At 47.1% G+C, this 15,665-nt stretch overlaps 1 protein-coding gene across 1 annotated transcript in view; it reads right to left on the bottom strand.

Moving 5' to 3' along the window:
- Positions 1-358: 358 nt before the first annotated feature.
- MFN2 (mitofusin 2) overlaps positions 359-15,665 on the bottom strand; it is a 60,879-nt gene continuing 45,572 nt past the window's right edge. Inside the window, exons 14-18 of the mRNA XM_082273758.1 lie at positions 8,169-8,389; positions 7,921-8,076; positions 7,083-7,279; positions 3,915-4,049; positions 359-804 (exon numbers count right to left, since the gene is read on the bottom strand). Coding sequence (XP_082129884.1) covers positions 738-804; positions 3,915-4,049; positions 7,083-7,279; positions 7,921-8,076; positions 8,169-8,389 — 776 coding nt within the window. The 3' untranslated portion in view covers positions 359-737. The remainder of the gene's footprint in view (positions 805-3,914; positions 4,050-7,082; positions 7,280-7,920; positions 8,077-8,168; positions 8,390-15,665) is intronic.

The following is a 15,665-nucleotide window of genomic DNA, read 5'->3' as shown; positions in this document are numbered from 1 at the left end:
TTACTTTACAGAATATAAAGTCTAAGGCCTTAGGATTTGGAGGATGTAAAAATCTCACATTCCATAAATTCTAGAAACCAAATATACATTAGATTGTTAGCTCTACATCTAACCCTGTTGAATTTGGACTTTCCATTTCAGAGTTGACAGCTGGCCAATAACCAGGCTACCAATTCCCATGGAGCCGGACATTCCTCAGTGACGTCACTCTAGGAAATGATAGGCCTAGCATTAGATCCCCCCCACATTACGAAGTTGACATATACACTGGTAGAAGATTTTGGATTGGGTTACAGATCATCAGCAGACATTTTGTTTTTTTTTTAGTTCCAAACACCAACTAGAAATCTACATCTGGAATGGCACTCTTGGTACAGCGCTGATTAATACAAGAAGCAGAGACAACATACACCTGAGGTCCTTCATTCTACCCCAATGTTACCCGTGTCACTTGCCAATTTTCATTCTGTTAAGTGTTTTTGCCAAAGCAGCATCCAATTCTTTCCCGGACACCTCTTCATCTTCCCAGCATCCTTTGCAGCAGCAAGTTCAGAGCTGCATGAAATGATAAAACTTCCAGAAGATGGCAGTGGTGGTGATGGAGGGACAGAGCCCCCGGTGATCCCTGTACAGGTTTTATATGTATACCACAGATGAGGTGTGAGAAAGGTAGAGAAGAAACGTATTGGAAATATTGTGATTATATGAAGATACCGGACGTCCTATCGGCGGCGACATCAGCTTTGCTGTAAGTATTGGTGAGTGAACATGTTCAATTCGCTGTCCAGCCAGCCGGCCTTATTCCTGGAAGACAAGAACATTTCCTAAATACACTGCTCTGAAGTTTAAAGGTCTATTTGCACCAAAGTAAGATACACTATATTGTCAAAAGTATTGGGACGCCTGCCTTTACACACAGATGAACTTTACTATAATCCCAGTCTTAGTCCTTAGGATTCAATATTGAGTTGCCCCATCCTTTGCAGCTATAACAGCTTCAACTCTTCTGGGAAGGCTGTCCACAAGGTTTAGGAGTGTCTATGGGAATGTTGGACCATTCTTCCAGAAGCCCATTTGTAAGGTCAGGCATTGAGGTTGTATGAGAAGGCCTGGCTCGCAGTCTCCCCTTTAATTCATCCCAAAGATGTTCTATCGGGTTGAGGTCAGGCCAGTCATGTTCCTCCATCCCAAACTCGCTCATCCATATCTTTATGGACCTTGATTTGTGCACTGGTGCGCAGTAATGTTGGCAAATAAAGGGGCCATCCCCAAACTCTTCCCACAAAGTTGGGAGCATGAAATTGTCCAAAATGTCTTGGTATGCTGACGCCTTAGGAGTTCCCTTAACTGGAACTAAGGGACCAAGCCCAATCCCTGAAAAACAACCCCACACCATAATCCCCCCTCCACCAAATGATTTGGATCAGTGCACAAAGCAAGGTCCATAAAGACATGGATGAGTCCTGACCTCAACCTGATAGAACACCTTTGGGATGAATTAGACTGGAGACTGCAAGCCGGGCCTTCTCGTCTCGACCTCACAAATGCGCTTCTGGAAGAATGGTCAAACATTCCCATAGACACACTCCTAAACCTTGTGGACAGCCTTCCCAGAAGAGTTGAAGCTGTTATAGCTGCAAAGGGTGGGCCAACTCAATATTGAACCCTACGGACTAAGACTGGGATGCCATTAAATTTCATGTGTGTGTGTGTAAAGGCAGGCGCCCCAATACTTTTGGTAATATATTGTATATGTGCTGCAGTGCCATTCATCTTGGCATTATATACTAAGGGGGTGTGTCTCAAACAGGATGCTGCGGCACCCTGTGGTGCCATCTGGCTTTCCTCAGAGTGCACAGAGCACAGGACCCAGATTGCCCTGCATCAGTGTGTTGAGTTGCTAAGGTGTGAGCAGGCCTGGGATGATGAAGAGGGGCTCCAATGTGATTGGCAGACCTCTGATATGAAGTCATTTTCTTTTTTTTTTTTCCGATAATTAAGTTATTTTTATCAAGGTAGTTGTGTGCATTGTCCCAGGCTAAGGTTTGGGTTTGCCCATTGATAAGTAACATTTCAGTTTTTTACCTTTTATACTGGGATGCTTTGAGATTTTTCCCTATTTTTAAAGGGTGTTGTGGCTGAAAAACTGTTGAGAAACGCTGCACTAAGGCAACACAGCTCCGACCGTAGTGTCATGTCAGACTGTCACACAAAGTGCATTTTAAACACATTCATTTCAATGGGCGGTCTTAGCACAATGCATATTTAAGTGATAGTAAAGTCCTTTTTTTTTGTTTAAAAATATATACATACCTGCTCTGTGCAGTGGTTTTGCACAGAGCAGCCCAGATTCTCCTCTGATGCCTCACCGGCGCTCCTGGCCCCTCCCTCCTGCCACCACAGAAAGCACCTTGCTATGGGGGCACCAAAGCCCAGCAGCTGCTGTGTGTCCATTCAGACACAGTGCCATGGCTCGGCCCGCCCCCTCTTCTCATTGGCTCACTGACTGACAGCGGCAGGAGCCAATGATGCCCGCTGCTTTGTCCCAGCAAGCTGAGGCCCTCATATGCAACATTGCTGGATCGAAATGGGGCTCAAGTAATTATTATGGGTGCTGAGGGGGAGTGCTGCACACTGAAGGTTTTTTTTATCTTAATGCATAGAATGCATGAAGATGGGAAAAAAAAAAAAAAAACCTTTTCCCTTACAACCAGTTTATTACACCACAAAAATGTAAAGGGATCTCAGCTTTGCTTCATCTTGCATAGGATATACACTGGGCTTCGGGGAGCATGAGCCTTTCTCATCTTTCTCACAGAATGCGGTCCCCAAGCCTGAGTAGTCAATCCTAAGGTCCAAAAACAGTCACATGGGGAAAGGCAGCAGGTCATTAACCACTTTAACCCCGAAGGATTTGGCTGCTTAATGACCAGGCCCTATTTGGCGATCCGGCACTGCATGATTTTAACAGACAATTGCGCGGTTGTGCGACGCTGTACCCAAACGAAATTAACGTCCTTTTTTTCCCCCACAAATACAGCTTTCTTTTAGTGGTATTTGATTACCTGTGCGATTTTTATTTTTTGCGCTATAAACAAAAAAAGAGCGACAATTTTGAAAAAACAACAATATATTTTTCACATTTTTTTATATGAAATTCTCAACAAAAAAAATGTAAAAATCAAAATTTTTTAACATTTTAGGCCAATTTGTTTTCTGCTACATATTTTTGGTAAAAAAAAAAAAAAAAAAAAAAAAAAAAAAAAAATCACAATAAGCTTATTGCGTTTACTAACTACAGGAAAGATTTATGTCATTTTTATTGTTTTTTTTCCTTTTACTAGTATTGGCAGCGATCTGCGATTTTTTTTGCGGAACTTTGACATTGCGGCAGACAGATTGGACCCTTAACTGACGTTTTTTAAACTTTTGGGGGTACCAGTGACATTACTACAGTAATCAGTGCTAAAAATATGCTCTGTTACTGTAATAATGTCATTGGCAGGGAAGGGGTTAACTGTACTGGTGATCAAGGAGTTAAATGTGTCCCTAGGGACGTGATTCTAACTGTCAGGGGGGGCGTGGCTTGTGAAGTAATCACAGAGACATGCGATCCTATATAGCAGGATCACATAGCCTCTGTGATTACTTCAGGGAGAATGACAGACGGCTGTGTTTACATCAGCCGTCTGTCCTTTTCTCTCAGCTTCGGGAGATCGCGAGTGGCCGGCAGAGTCACACGCACTGGCTCCCCGGCTGACGAGCGGGGGCGAGAGCGCGCTGACGAGCGGGGCGCACTCACCCCCTAGAGTACTACGTCACTTTGCCCAGGAGCAGCTCCCTGCCGCAGTAAAACTGCGGTGGGCGGAGCACAAGTGGTTAAAACCAAATAAAAGCGAAGCACAGAAATTTACCTTAATAGTTTAGCTCTGCTCTGCAAGCCATCCAAGATCTCGATCTTCTTATTCAGAGCAGCGATGTCTTGCTCCAAGTTTTCCCGGGTTATGTCCACCTGCTGACACAAGTGGGCGAAGGTGCCGGACAGCTCCCTGTGGGTGGGAAGGGGTTGGATTTAGCAAAGTGGAAAGCACACAGAGGAACAATGGAATTTTAAATGGACGTTGTATAAAACTTTTACCCCAACTATCTAATAAATAGAGCCGGTGAACCTGTATCCAGGAAATAAGGATTGTTTAATCCATAAAACAAAATTAAACCCTTCGTGAGAAATATGGAGGATGTTATTACTATAGCCCAGAGTCTCCAAACTGTGGCCAGAAAAGTTGCAGTTCTGCAGATTTATGCTACCCTGCCTCTGTCCTTTTCTTTAGCCTAGGCTCACACTGAGGGCGGGTTTGAAATAGTTCAGCTGAACTCGCACGATTTCAAACCCGCATGTCAGTGCAAGTTTGGGGGCGATTTGACAGACATCTGTGCGGGCTTCCTGCACAGATGTCTATTGAAAGCGCTCCTGAAGTCGCCAAAAGTAGTGCAGGAACTACTTTTGGGAGTTGGCGCTGCACCAATTTGGATGGTAACGTTGCAGGCAATAGGCTCCAATTTGGTATGCGATTTGACATGTGAAACCGGCCCGATGAGAACAGGGGCTTAAAGTGGTTGTAAACCCACCTTAATAACTTGTACCTATAGGTAAGCCTTGGTAAGCCTATAACAAGGCTTACCTATAGGTACTGTAAATATCTCCTAAACATGCACCGTATAGGAGATATTTACATTGCATGCAGCCAATGACGTCATCGGCGCATGCGCTCTGAAGGAACGGCCACCCGTGCAGTTCCTTCAGAGCCCTGTGCCGTGAACGGCGGCTCCTGTGCGCATGCACGGGAATGATGTCATCCTGCCTCTGGCCAATCAGATGGCCGGAGGATGCAAACCAGGAAGAAGGACGGCCTTACAGGTCTGCCGTGTTACCGGTGAGCGGGCGGCACTGCGGGGGCTTCGTTCTAAGGTAAGTATTTCATAATGAGCTAGCATGCGATGCATTCTAGCTCATTATGCCTTTGCCTTTCAGGGTTTTTATTTATTTTTTTTATTTTTATGAGGTTTACAACCTCTTTAAAGCTGAATCCTGGGTTAAAAAAAACATTGACTTAATCTATTTGTAGCACCCTCCTAGGTAGGTGCTAGGAAAACCCATAAGGGGGGCCCTGCCTGCTTATCAGGGGGGTCTGATTGTTCAGCTTGGCTGTCATGTGTTCCCAGATGTGTCTCTTGAGCTTTGGGAGTCTCCCTACTGTGTCCAACGAGGGCTCTTATTGGGCAGTGGAGGAAACCGGACCAATAGCACACCAGGGCTTGTATCTACCCAGAGGGCAGAATCTGCCGCAATGCATCCTGGGATGGGGTATAAGTCTGAGGGGGGCACATGACAGAGTGTCTTTGGCGGGGAGCAGAGTCCCAGGAGGAGGGTGACCGCTGTCTCTCCTCCTGTCAGCGCTAGAGAAGGTGTCCTTGGCAGTCGGCCTGAAGGACAGAAGGTTGAGCTGAGCTGCAGAGAGGGATCCAGTGTGCTGTGGATCCAGTGTGCCGAGGACCGAGTGGAGCTGCTGGGGCAGAAGTTTCCAGGAAAGCAGTGTCATGAGTACTGTAGAAGGAACTGGAGGAAGGGATGGCGCACTGTGGTGTGTAAACCACTGATGTTCCTTAAAGCAGTTGTAAACCCGAAAAAAAAAAAAAAAAAACCTGCAAGACAAAGGCATAATCAGCTAGTATGCATCGCATACTAGCTCATTATGTATTACTTACCTTCGGACGAAGCCCCGACACGGACCCCCGGACATCGATGCGGGCGCTGCCATGATCCCTCAGCGTCTCTTCCGGGTTCGGCAGCTCCGGCGCTGTGATTGGCCGGAGCCGCGATGACGTCACTCCCGCGCATGCGCGCAGGAGTGATTTTCCGGCAAGGAAAACTGAAGGTCCCCCCGGACCTTCAGAGCGCATGCGCCGCTCCCGTGAGCGGCTGCATGCACTGCGAATATCTCCTAAACCGTGCCGGTTTAGGAGATATTAATTGTACCTACAGGTAAGCCTTATTATAGGCTTACCTGTAGGTAAAAGTGTCAAAAAGCGGGATACTACCGCTTTGATAAAGACAGGCAGTAAGCAAAGTAAGGAAGTTTATTGAACAATTGTTAAAAAGTGGTCACAAACCGGTCCTGACGTCTTCGGTGTAGCGGGGGACACTGTGGGGGACCCGCTCCGTGTAGGGAGATGCAATGTTCCTGGAAGAGTGGAATGAGTTCCGGAGAGCCTAGAAATGATGGGGGGAGGTCATACGGCGCGTGTGTTGGCCAAACACACAGACAAGGCACCGGACCTCGCACTTCCGGGATCCGCACAGCGTCACACCCGAGTCACACGAGAACTGCCGAAGACAGGAAGGAAGACGAGCCGGCGTGGACCTCAAGCCTCGGGTTGCCGTGACGACATGTTTCGCGCGCATGCGCTTTGTCAAGCTTGACAAAGTTTTTGTGCCTGGAGTTCAGTTTTAAATTGCTAGTAAACATCACTACAGCAGAGTCATTGGCTCTGAGCACATTCTATTTAAGCCCAATAAAGTACCTCCTTTTCATCCCACTATCTTACACAGCAGACTCTCCCGCAACAAGCCTCATTTCAAACTAAGGCCCCTTTTCACACGGGCGTTCTGATCAGGTCCACCATTCAGTTTTTCAGGCGGACCTGATGGGACCTTGCAGTCTCCTCTATGAAGCGGTGGATGTCAGTGGACACATTTCCGCTGACACCCACCGCCATCTGATCTGATCCCACCTGCAAAATCTAGACAGATGGTGCTCCTTATTTCCATCCGTGTGTTGGATCGGATGAAAACAGACAGGCGGTCCATTTCCACCTGATCTCTCCTTAGAGGAGAGCGGGACTGTGTCTGCTCTGCACAGCGGAGTGCACAGGAGTGATCCCCCGCTGAGCAAGCGGAATTTGCAACATGGAGGCACCCGTGTGAAAGGGGTCTTAATCTTTAAAATGGCTATTGTTCCCTGTATAAAATACACAACTTCCTCATGAAGCTGTTACAGCGACCGTCAGGCGGAGTTACTCACTGTTGGACTTGGTGGCTGCAGTTGGATCCGGTGTAGCTGACAATAAGCTGCAGCTTCTCTGCCGCGTATTCCACAAACTGGCGTTTGAAGGCTCGTTCTTTCGCTTTGGTGGTCCAGGTGAGGCGTTCATAGACATACAAAAGCCCATAAAGTCCAAACGACAAGGCAATAAGACGCCAGCCTACGGCTTTCCACACCTGCAATAATGCCGCAATAGACACATCACAATTGAGGCAAACCCACACCAAGCACAGGATAAAATGTATGAAAAGTCTAACAATTAACTTTCCCACTTGTCTGTTAAACATACTATTTTTTTTTCTTTTTTAGATAAAGAAGTGCAAAAAATATCAGTTAATTCTCCCAGAAGGTGTAGGAGCTGAGAACTGCCTGTATTCTTTGCCTCTGCTGACAGCGGTTTCCTTGTTCTCAGCTATGTGAGGACTACAAAGCACCTCCCCCTATGTTATGGAAAAAAGAGAAGAGGGTGGGGTGTTCGGTTGTCCTAACAGTTCCTGTCATAAGGTGACCACGCTACTCCTCAGCAGATGCAGTAGAGAGTGTTGTCACCCCTAAAACAAGAAGTGTGTTTACTGGCAGGATCGCCAGGTGAAAAGGAAGGGAAAAAGGCTTGGAAAACAAAAGTTTAAAAAACCCCAACATCTATGTACTGGTAAGACGCAATATTACTCTTTTTTCCTTGGATTTAGATATTCTAAGATATACTTTGATGTACGAAGTAATATCATATTAGCAATAAAAGACAGTTTAGTAGTGGGAAGCATAAACCAAAAAGGGGGGGGGGGGGAAGAAAAAAATATACAAAAAACCCACTTACCACACCTCCCACCACTAGAATACCCATGGATGTTCGGGACGTCAGTGACGCCAACCCAGTAACCATGGAAACCATCAGTTCTTCCTGTGTCAAAGCACCTTGCTGCATCGGAGGCATGCTGGGATTTACTGGGGTTAAAGGCATATTTCGAGGTATCTGACACGTAATAAAACAGAAGACGTAAATTTCCCAGTAAGAAAACCATTACATATCCTTATGCAGCAGTCCCTGAAGAGTTACCTACGTACCTGGTCGTTGTAGGCCATCAGGGCACGGCGACCATTTTTAGGTCCCAGGAACCTGTTCACAAGCATCGTCCATCCCAGAGAGAAGTGAAATTCGACGTCTTCCTGGAAGTCGGCACAAAGCTTGTCACAGCTCAGGTCATAGCTAAGGTTAAAGCTCTGGCGGGGAACCAGCAGCTCCATTTGTGTTCGGGAAGAAGAAGGGAGGAGGGGCAGAAGGCCCTCTGTATAGGGAAGAACAGAAAGGGGATCAGAGAGAGTCAACAACTACACTGAAAGCTGGCCAATCACACTCTATGCACCCCAAAATTACAAAAGGGAATGCATAAAAGGGTATGCACATCTGATATCCAGAGGGCCGCTGGAGATGCTGTAAATCACTGCAGTATCCTGTGCTACTACAAAAAAATGGATTTTTGTAAAATCTTACCATAAAATCCTTTTCTCTTAGCTCATTGACAGACGTAGTCCTCAGTGATACAGCACCTTCGGGTTATGTTGCCTCCACAGGAGTAGGACTAGACAGGAAATAAAATGCTCTGGCCACACCCTAGGGGCAGTCCCCGAGGGTATATCCTCTCTCTCTCTGCCACAGCAAATCAGCTATGTCACAAAAGCAGTGTTTAGAGAATTTAACCCAACCCAACTCAAAAACAGAGGGGCGGGTACTACGTCTGTCAATGAGCTAAGAGAAAAGGATTTTATGGTAAAATTTTACAAAAATCCATTTTTCTCTATCGCTCATTGACAGACGTAGTCCTCGGTGATACAGCACCTTCGGGAAGTCCCAGAGCAGTATCACAAATGAGGGGTGGGAAAAAGGAAATCAAATCCAAATCTAGAAGGCCCAACCGGTGCCAACTAGAAGTTTACAATGCTCATCCTTAATGAGACTCAACAACAAAATTTTTCAACAGAAAAAAACCCTCGAGGTAGACCACCGGTCTCCTCAAATTGCGGCCTGCAAAACCTTGCGGCCAAATGAGGCATCCGCCGATGCCATGACATCAATTTTATAAAATTTTGTAAAGGTATGTACCGACGACCAGGTGGCCGCCTTACATACCTGGACCACTGACGCCTGATGGCGAAAGGCCCAGGTAGTACTGAGCGCTCGAGTGGAGTGCGCCCTAACAGGGAACGGAGGACTCTGACCCTTAATAGAATAAGCCTGTACCACCATCTGTCTAATCCATTTGGCAATAGTCCCGGCAGATGCAGGCAACCCCTTTCTGGGGCCATCCGTGATCACAAAAAGTGAATCCGTCTTACGGAACGATTCCGTAGCCTTCAGGTATACCCTGATTGCCCGAACCACATCCAAGGAATGCAACGCATGTTCCCGATGATGATTGGGCTGAGGACACAAGGAAGGTAGTACAATATCTTCATTCAGATGAAAATCTGAAACCACCTTAGGAAGAAAGGATGGCTTAGGATGAAGTACTACCTTATCCCTATGAATCACTAGGTATGGGGACTGGCATGATAATGCAGCCAGTTCTGACACCCTGCGAGCAGAAGTAATAGCCACCAAGAAGGCCACCTTCTGGGATAAAGTAAGCAAGGGAATCTCCCTGATGTTTTCAAAGGGAGGTTTCTGTAGAACCTACAAAACTAAATTAAGATCCCAGGGCGGTAAGGGCGCGCGGACTGGTGGAGCCAGGTGCCGCACTCCCTGGATGAAATTCCGCACCAAGGACTTGGTAGCTAAAGGTTTCTGAAAGAAGATTGCTAATGCTGAAACTTGACCCTTGATGGTGCTCAAGGCTAGTTTCTGCTCAACCCCTTTTTGCAAAAAGGCCAATATTTGAGTCACCGAATAGGTACGTGGAGGAAATCCTAAAGATTCGCACCACGCAATATAAGTCTTCCATGTGTGATAATAGACTTTGCTGGAAGTCGCTTTCCTTGCTTTAATAAGGGTAGGAATGACTGAAGCTGACAACCCTCTGTCCTTCAGTACTTGGGTCTCAATGGCCAGGCCATTAAAACCAGCGACTGTAAAGCACGATGGTAAATTGGTCCTTGAGACCACAGACACTCCCTGAGACGAAGTTCCCACGGAACGTCTGCGACTAGCATGTCCAAGTCGGCCAGGCCGGCTTGACGAGGCCAGCCTAGAATTTCTAGGACCACTGGCGCTGACTGGATCTGAACCAGGCGTCCCTAGAGCTATCTGGCCCCGACCATCCGAGAAAGTCTGGTCGTTTTCTGTTCCCACACATTTATCAGATACCTGATTCCTATCAGGAAGGGTGATCTTTTCTGGTTGAACCTCAGGGACCGAAGTCACCCGGCTAGAGGCTTCTTGGTCTGTCTGGTCAACCAGATCCGATTCCTGTGGGGAATAGAGACTAATCTTAGGAAAAGGTAAAGGAAAAGATCTATTCAGGGAACGGTGACTACCGCTCCCTGTAGTACTTAAATGTTGGAAGGGAAGAATCGCACCGGTAGTAGTAGTCGATGCTCGATCTAATGTCCTGAATACCGGTGAAAACGTCCCCCCACCCTCAACCCGGGTGGGGGCGCACCTTCAGGCTGTATAATCTTTTGCTTCGGGTTTGGCTGAGTCGGTCCTCTGTTTGTCCGACCAGCCTTTCTTGAACCCTCCTGGAGGAGTCTTGCCTTTCCCGCTTGTTCCAGCCGGGCGTACAAACCCTTTATGGGCGGTAAAGAAAGGTCCTCGCTTGTTGTGAGGTCCCTTAGCTTTAGCAGCCTGTGGCAAGAAAGTGCTCTTGCCCCCAGTGGCGTCCTTAATAATTTCATCTAGGATGGCCCCAAATAGGCGATTCCCCTGAAAGGGGAGATTCGTCAAGGTCTTTTTGGAACCTAGGTCAGCTGACCAGCATTTTAACCACAGCACACGTCTGAGGATTACCGCTGACATAGATGCATGCCCTAATAGGGGGGTAGCATCCAAGGCTGCGTCACAGACAAACTGTAGCCCTTGTATAATCTGTTCCATCAAATCAGATGTTTCCTGGGGAATATCTTTTCCCCTTAGGTCTTGGCGTAGCAATCTCGCCCATTCCGTTAGTGTCTGGGAAACTAGACCAATAACAATTACTGGTCTAAATGCTGACCCTATCAGAGAGAAGATGGTGCGGGACTCCGCTTCCATCTTTCGATCCACCGGATCCTTAAAGGACGAAGTGTCCTCCACTGGGATAACCGTGGCTTTATTCAGCCTGGAAATAGGTGGATCCACCACTGGTGGTACCGTCCATTTCTTAATGATGGATTCCTCAAACGGATAGCGTCTAGCAATACGCTTGGAAATAGTAAAGGTACGCTTAGAATGCTCCCATTCTCCTTTAATTTTATTACCAAAACACTTGGGTACAGGAAAAACCTTCACCGTTTTAATGGGCTTGTTAGTACCAAAGGGAATCTCTGTTTCAGTTGCCTCTGCCGGTGAAACCTCAAGTCTTAAGGTTTCCCGCACCGCCAACAACTAGTGCGTCCACCAATGCTTCTTCCTGAATTATAGCGGGGGAAAGAACGTCCTCCTCACTATCTGAGGGAGCTTTACCTGAGATAACAGCCCTTGCAGAGGGACCTGCAGCTGCAGTGACCATCTCTGAATCTGAGTCAGAGGTGTCAGATAATACAGGGGTAGGCGGGGGTCGCTTTCTTGACCCCCGTCCCTGACAGGCTGCCTCCACCCGAGCCACCAAAGACTCCAAAACTGCTGTAAATGCATCCATACTCTGTGCACCGGCGGGTCCCGTGGCCCCCTCAAGGGAAACAGGTGGGGGTATTTGTGTGGCAGGGTCCATGATTATTCCAGTAATTTCCCGGAAAATACAATTCAAATTTAAATAAAAAACTTTTTTTTTTTTCCAGACCCCCAGCGCCACAAAAGCCCCTCAGTGTTACCTGCTAGGGATCCCTATCGATCGAGAGAGAGAGAGAGAGAGAGAGAGAGAGAGAGAGAGAGAGAGATAGACCCCCAGGCTCACCACTTGATGCTCAGAGTTCACTGCAACAGGTTACAGCGCTGTGTTCACAAACAGGAAGTCTTTTGGCTGGCTGGCTGCCCAGGAAGAAAGGAGGCGGCTCCGCCCCTCTGCACGCCTTCCGGCGCCTCCCCTAGCTCCACGAGGTGTTTGGATCACCTCAAACATGGCCGCCCCCATGCTGGAGACACGAGGCTACGCCAAAATGGCGGCCTCGTGCGATCTAGCAAACAATGGCGGCGGTTAGTACCGAATAGCGGCGTGACTGCAGAGCATCACAACACCTTCTCTACATGGGGATTTAGCCTGGTCGGCGGTACCGGCCCTGGCGGACCGCATGGCCGTTCGGACGGCCTGCTATCGCTGGAGACTTGACTAGGAAGCAGTCTACATGTCCGTGGCTACTGACTGGTAGGATATTTATATTATCACAGTAAGATACCCATACTGCCACTAATTACAATCTTTTTTAACATGTTTACAATTAGATTGTCAGCTCCCAAACAAAGCCTCCTGGCTTTTTGCACATAAAATCACACTCAAAGTAGGGGGATCTGTGCCATGTTATAGGATAGAGGGGAACTCATCCTTACCATACAAAGAGGGGCCCGCGTTCACCACAAGACCCGTCAGGGGAAAAGGGGGAACATGCTACTCACCATACCGGAACCAGTCGGGCGCCAACTCCTGACAGTACCCCTCTCCACCGGGGCGGGAGGGCTGTCGACCAATACGGACGCCGTGACTCATGGTCCTTGGCGTTTCAGCGAGACGTTTAACTCGCGGGGTCAGTCCCTCCAGTGGGACTATGTCGCGGCCGACCCAGCGCGGAGCTATGGCCTGCACGCGCTCGTAGGCTGAACTGGGGTGACCACCGGATCTCAACATCCAGCCCGTCGCCCAGTTCAGCTTTCTTGCTTGAAGATCTCACAGGAACACTGGAGAAAAAAGCTGTCTAAAAAAAAATCTTTTTAAGAAAAAAATCCTGCCAGGACCGAAGATCCCAGCAAGGTATCTAGGTCCTTACTCCTGACTAGACAGAAAAAAACTGATTTGCTGTGGCAGAGAGAGAGAGGATATACCCTCGGGGACTGCCCCTAGGGTGTGGCCAGAGCATTTTATTTCCTGTCTAGTCCTACTCCTGTGGAGGCAACATAACCCGAAGGTGCTGTATCACCGAGGACTACGTCTGTCAATGAGCGATAGAGAAATACAAGTTGTTCTATGAACGATGGAGGTGTCGAATGTGCAAGCTCCTGTGGTCAGTGTGAAGTAGGGAAGCTGCTCACACAGATCCCGGAAGATCACGACTCCCACTGTGTGCGGCACAGGCTTCTACAGTGATATACAGTATCCCCAGCGACTTTATCGATATCAGATACGATTTTAACGATGATGGGAGGATGGATACAGAGGACACTGAAAAAGCAACAGTGCTAACACTTTTTTCTCGTCAGTCTTTACACAGGAAAAGGAGGGGTACACTGACCATGACTGTATGGTTAGTAGTAATAAACAGGACTTGCCACTATGGCTAACAGAGGGTGAAATCAGGGAAAGACTGGATAAACTTAACACAAACAAATCACCAGGCCCGGATGGCGTACATCCGAGAGTACTCAAGGAACTCAGTAAAGTTATATCTAGACCACTGTTCCTGATCTTTGCTGACAGTATTAGGACAGGAGATGTTCCAGGGAAGTGGAAGAAAGCTAACGTGATTCCGATATTCAAAAAGGGCCAGAGGCATATACCGGGAAATTATAGGCCTGTCAGTCTGACATCGATAGTATGTAAAGTTTTGGAGGGGATGATAAGGGACTATATCGTAGAGTTTGCTTAAGACAACAACATCATCAGCAGTAATCAGCACGGGTTTACAAATGGGCGTTCTTGTCAAACCAATCTCTTAACATTCTACGAGGAGGTGAGCTGTGAGCTAGATAGGGGTAGACCAGTGGATGTGGTGTACCTAGATTTCGCTAAGGCGTTTGATACAGTTCCCCATAAGCGCTTAATTTATAAAATAAGGTCTGCAGGTATCGACAGCAGGGTTTGCTCTTGGATACGGAACTGGCTAAAAGGCCGTGTCCAAAGGGTGGTAATAAACAGCGCATACTCAGACTGGTCTGAGGTAGTAAGCGGGGTCCCCCAGGGCTCAGTACTGGAACCAAACCTTGTTCAATTTATTCATAAACAGCATTGAGGACGGGATCAGTAGTTCAATATCAGTTTTTGCAGATGACACAAAATTAGGCAGGGCAATAACTGCACAGCATGAAGCAGATATCCTACAGAATGACCTGGACAAAATAACAGAGTGGGCAACGACTTGGCAAATGAGGTTTAATGTGGAGAAGTGTAAGGTTTTGCACTTGAGGACTAAAAACATAAAAACACAATACACGTTAGGAGGGGAACCCTTGGGGGAATCAAAAATGGAGAAGGATCTGGGAGTCTTGGTTGATGATAAATTAGGCAACAGGATGCAATGTCAAGCGGCAGCTGCCAAAGCCGGCAGAATATTAGCATGCATAAAGAAAGGGATGTATTCCAGAGATAAGACTATAATCCTTCCACTTTATAAAACTCTGGTCCGACCACATCTGGAGTATTCTGTCCAGTTCTGGTCGCCAGTCCTCAGGAGGGATGTGTTGGAGCTGGAGAGAGTCCAGAGAAGGGTAACTAAACTGATTAGGGGATTGGAGGACCTTAATTATGAAGAGCGTCTGCAATCGCTTGATTTATTCTCCCTGGAGAAGAGATGCCTGAGAGGGGACATGATAGCAATTTATAAATATCTCAATGGTGATCTTGACATAGAAAAACAACTATTCAGTCGAAGGAATTGCATGAGGACTCGAGGGCATACAATGAGATTAGAGGAGAAGCGTTTTAACCTGAGGCAACGTGTGGGGTTCTTTACTGTTAGGGCTACAAGATTGTGGAATTCTCTACCACAAGAGGTGGTTTCTGCGGGAAGTATGGTGGCTTTCAAAAGACTCTTAGACGTACATCTCAAGGATCAGAACATTCAGGGCTATGTGAGATGATTACAGCCACACACACCTACACGGGTTGAACTGGATGGACGATTGCCTTTATTCAACCTCACCTACTATGTAACTATATGTAGATATGCATACATACATCGAGCCAAGCTGTCCCAATATATTAATGCACATAGATTTGGGAATTTAGCTTTACTACTTCAAAAAACAGAAACAGACTACGTCAAGCAATCCCTCTCCTGCACAACCAAGCCCTGAACATGGGGGGGATTCTATTCACCCCGTAACATTTTGCCTTTTAAATGATTATAAAAGCCAATCCGTAATCTTAGGGGGGTTCCCCTGCTCTCTGAAGGTTCTCCTGAGCCTGAATCTACAGAAGTAGGAGAGGTGGGCACCTGAACTGACTGACTACTTGAAGTGCTTGGCTCTTGCGCATCTGCAATAAACTTTTAGAATTATTGAAAAATAGATTGCACCTCATCCTTGAAGGAGCAAAGAAAGTATGAGAATGGAGAACCTTCCTT

The sequence above is a fragment of the Pelophylax lessonae genome (genome assembly GCF_965119305.1).
Source record: "Pelophylax lessonae genome assembly, chromosome: 12".
In the NCBI taxonomy this organism is placed as follows: domain Eukaryota; kingdom Metazoa; phylum Chordata; class Amphibia; order Anura; family Ranidae; genus Pelophylax; species Pelophylax lessonae.
The sequence above is the reverse complement of the archived record's forward strand: the minus strand, read 5'-3'. Positions and strand labels throughout refer to the sequence as shown.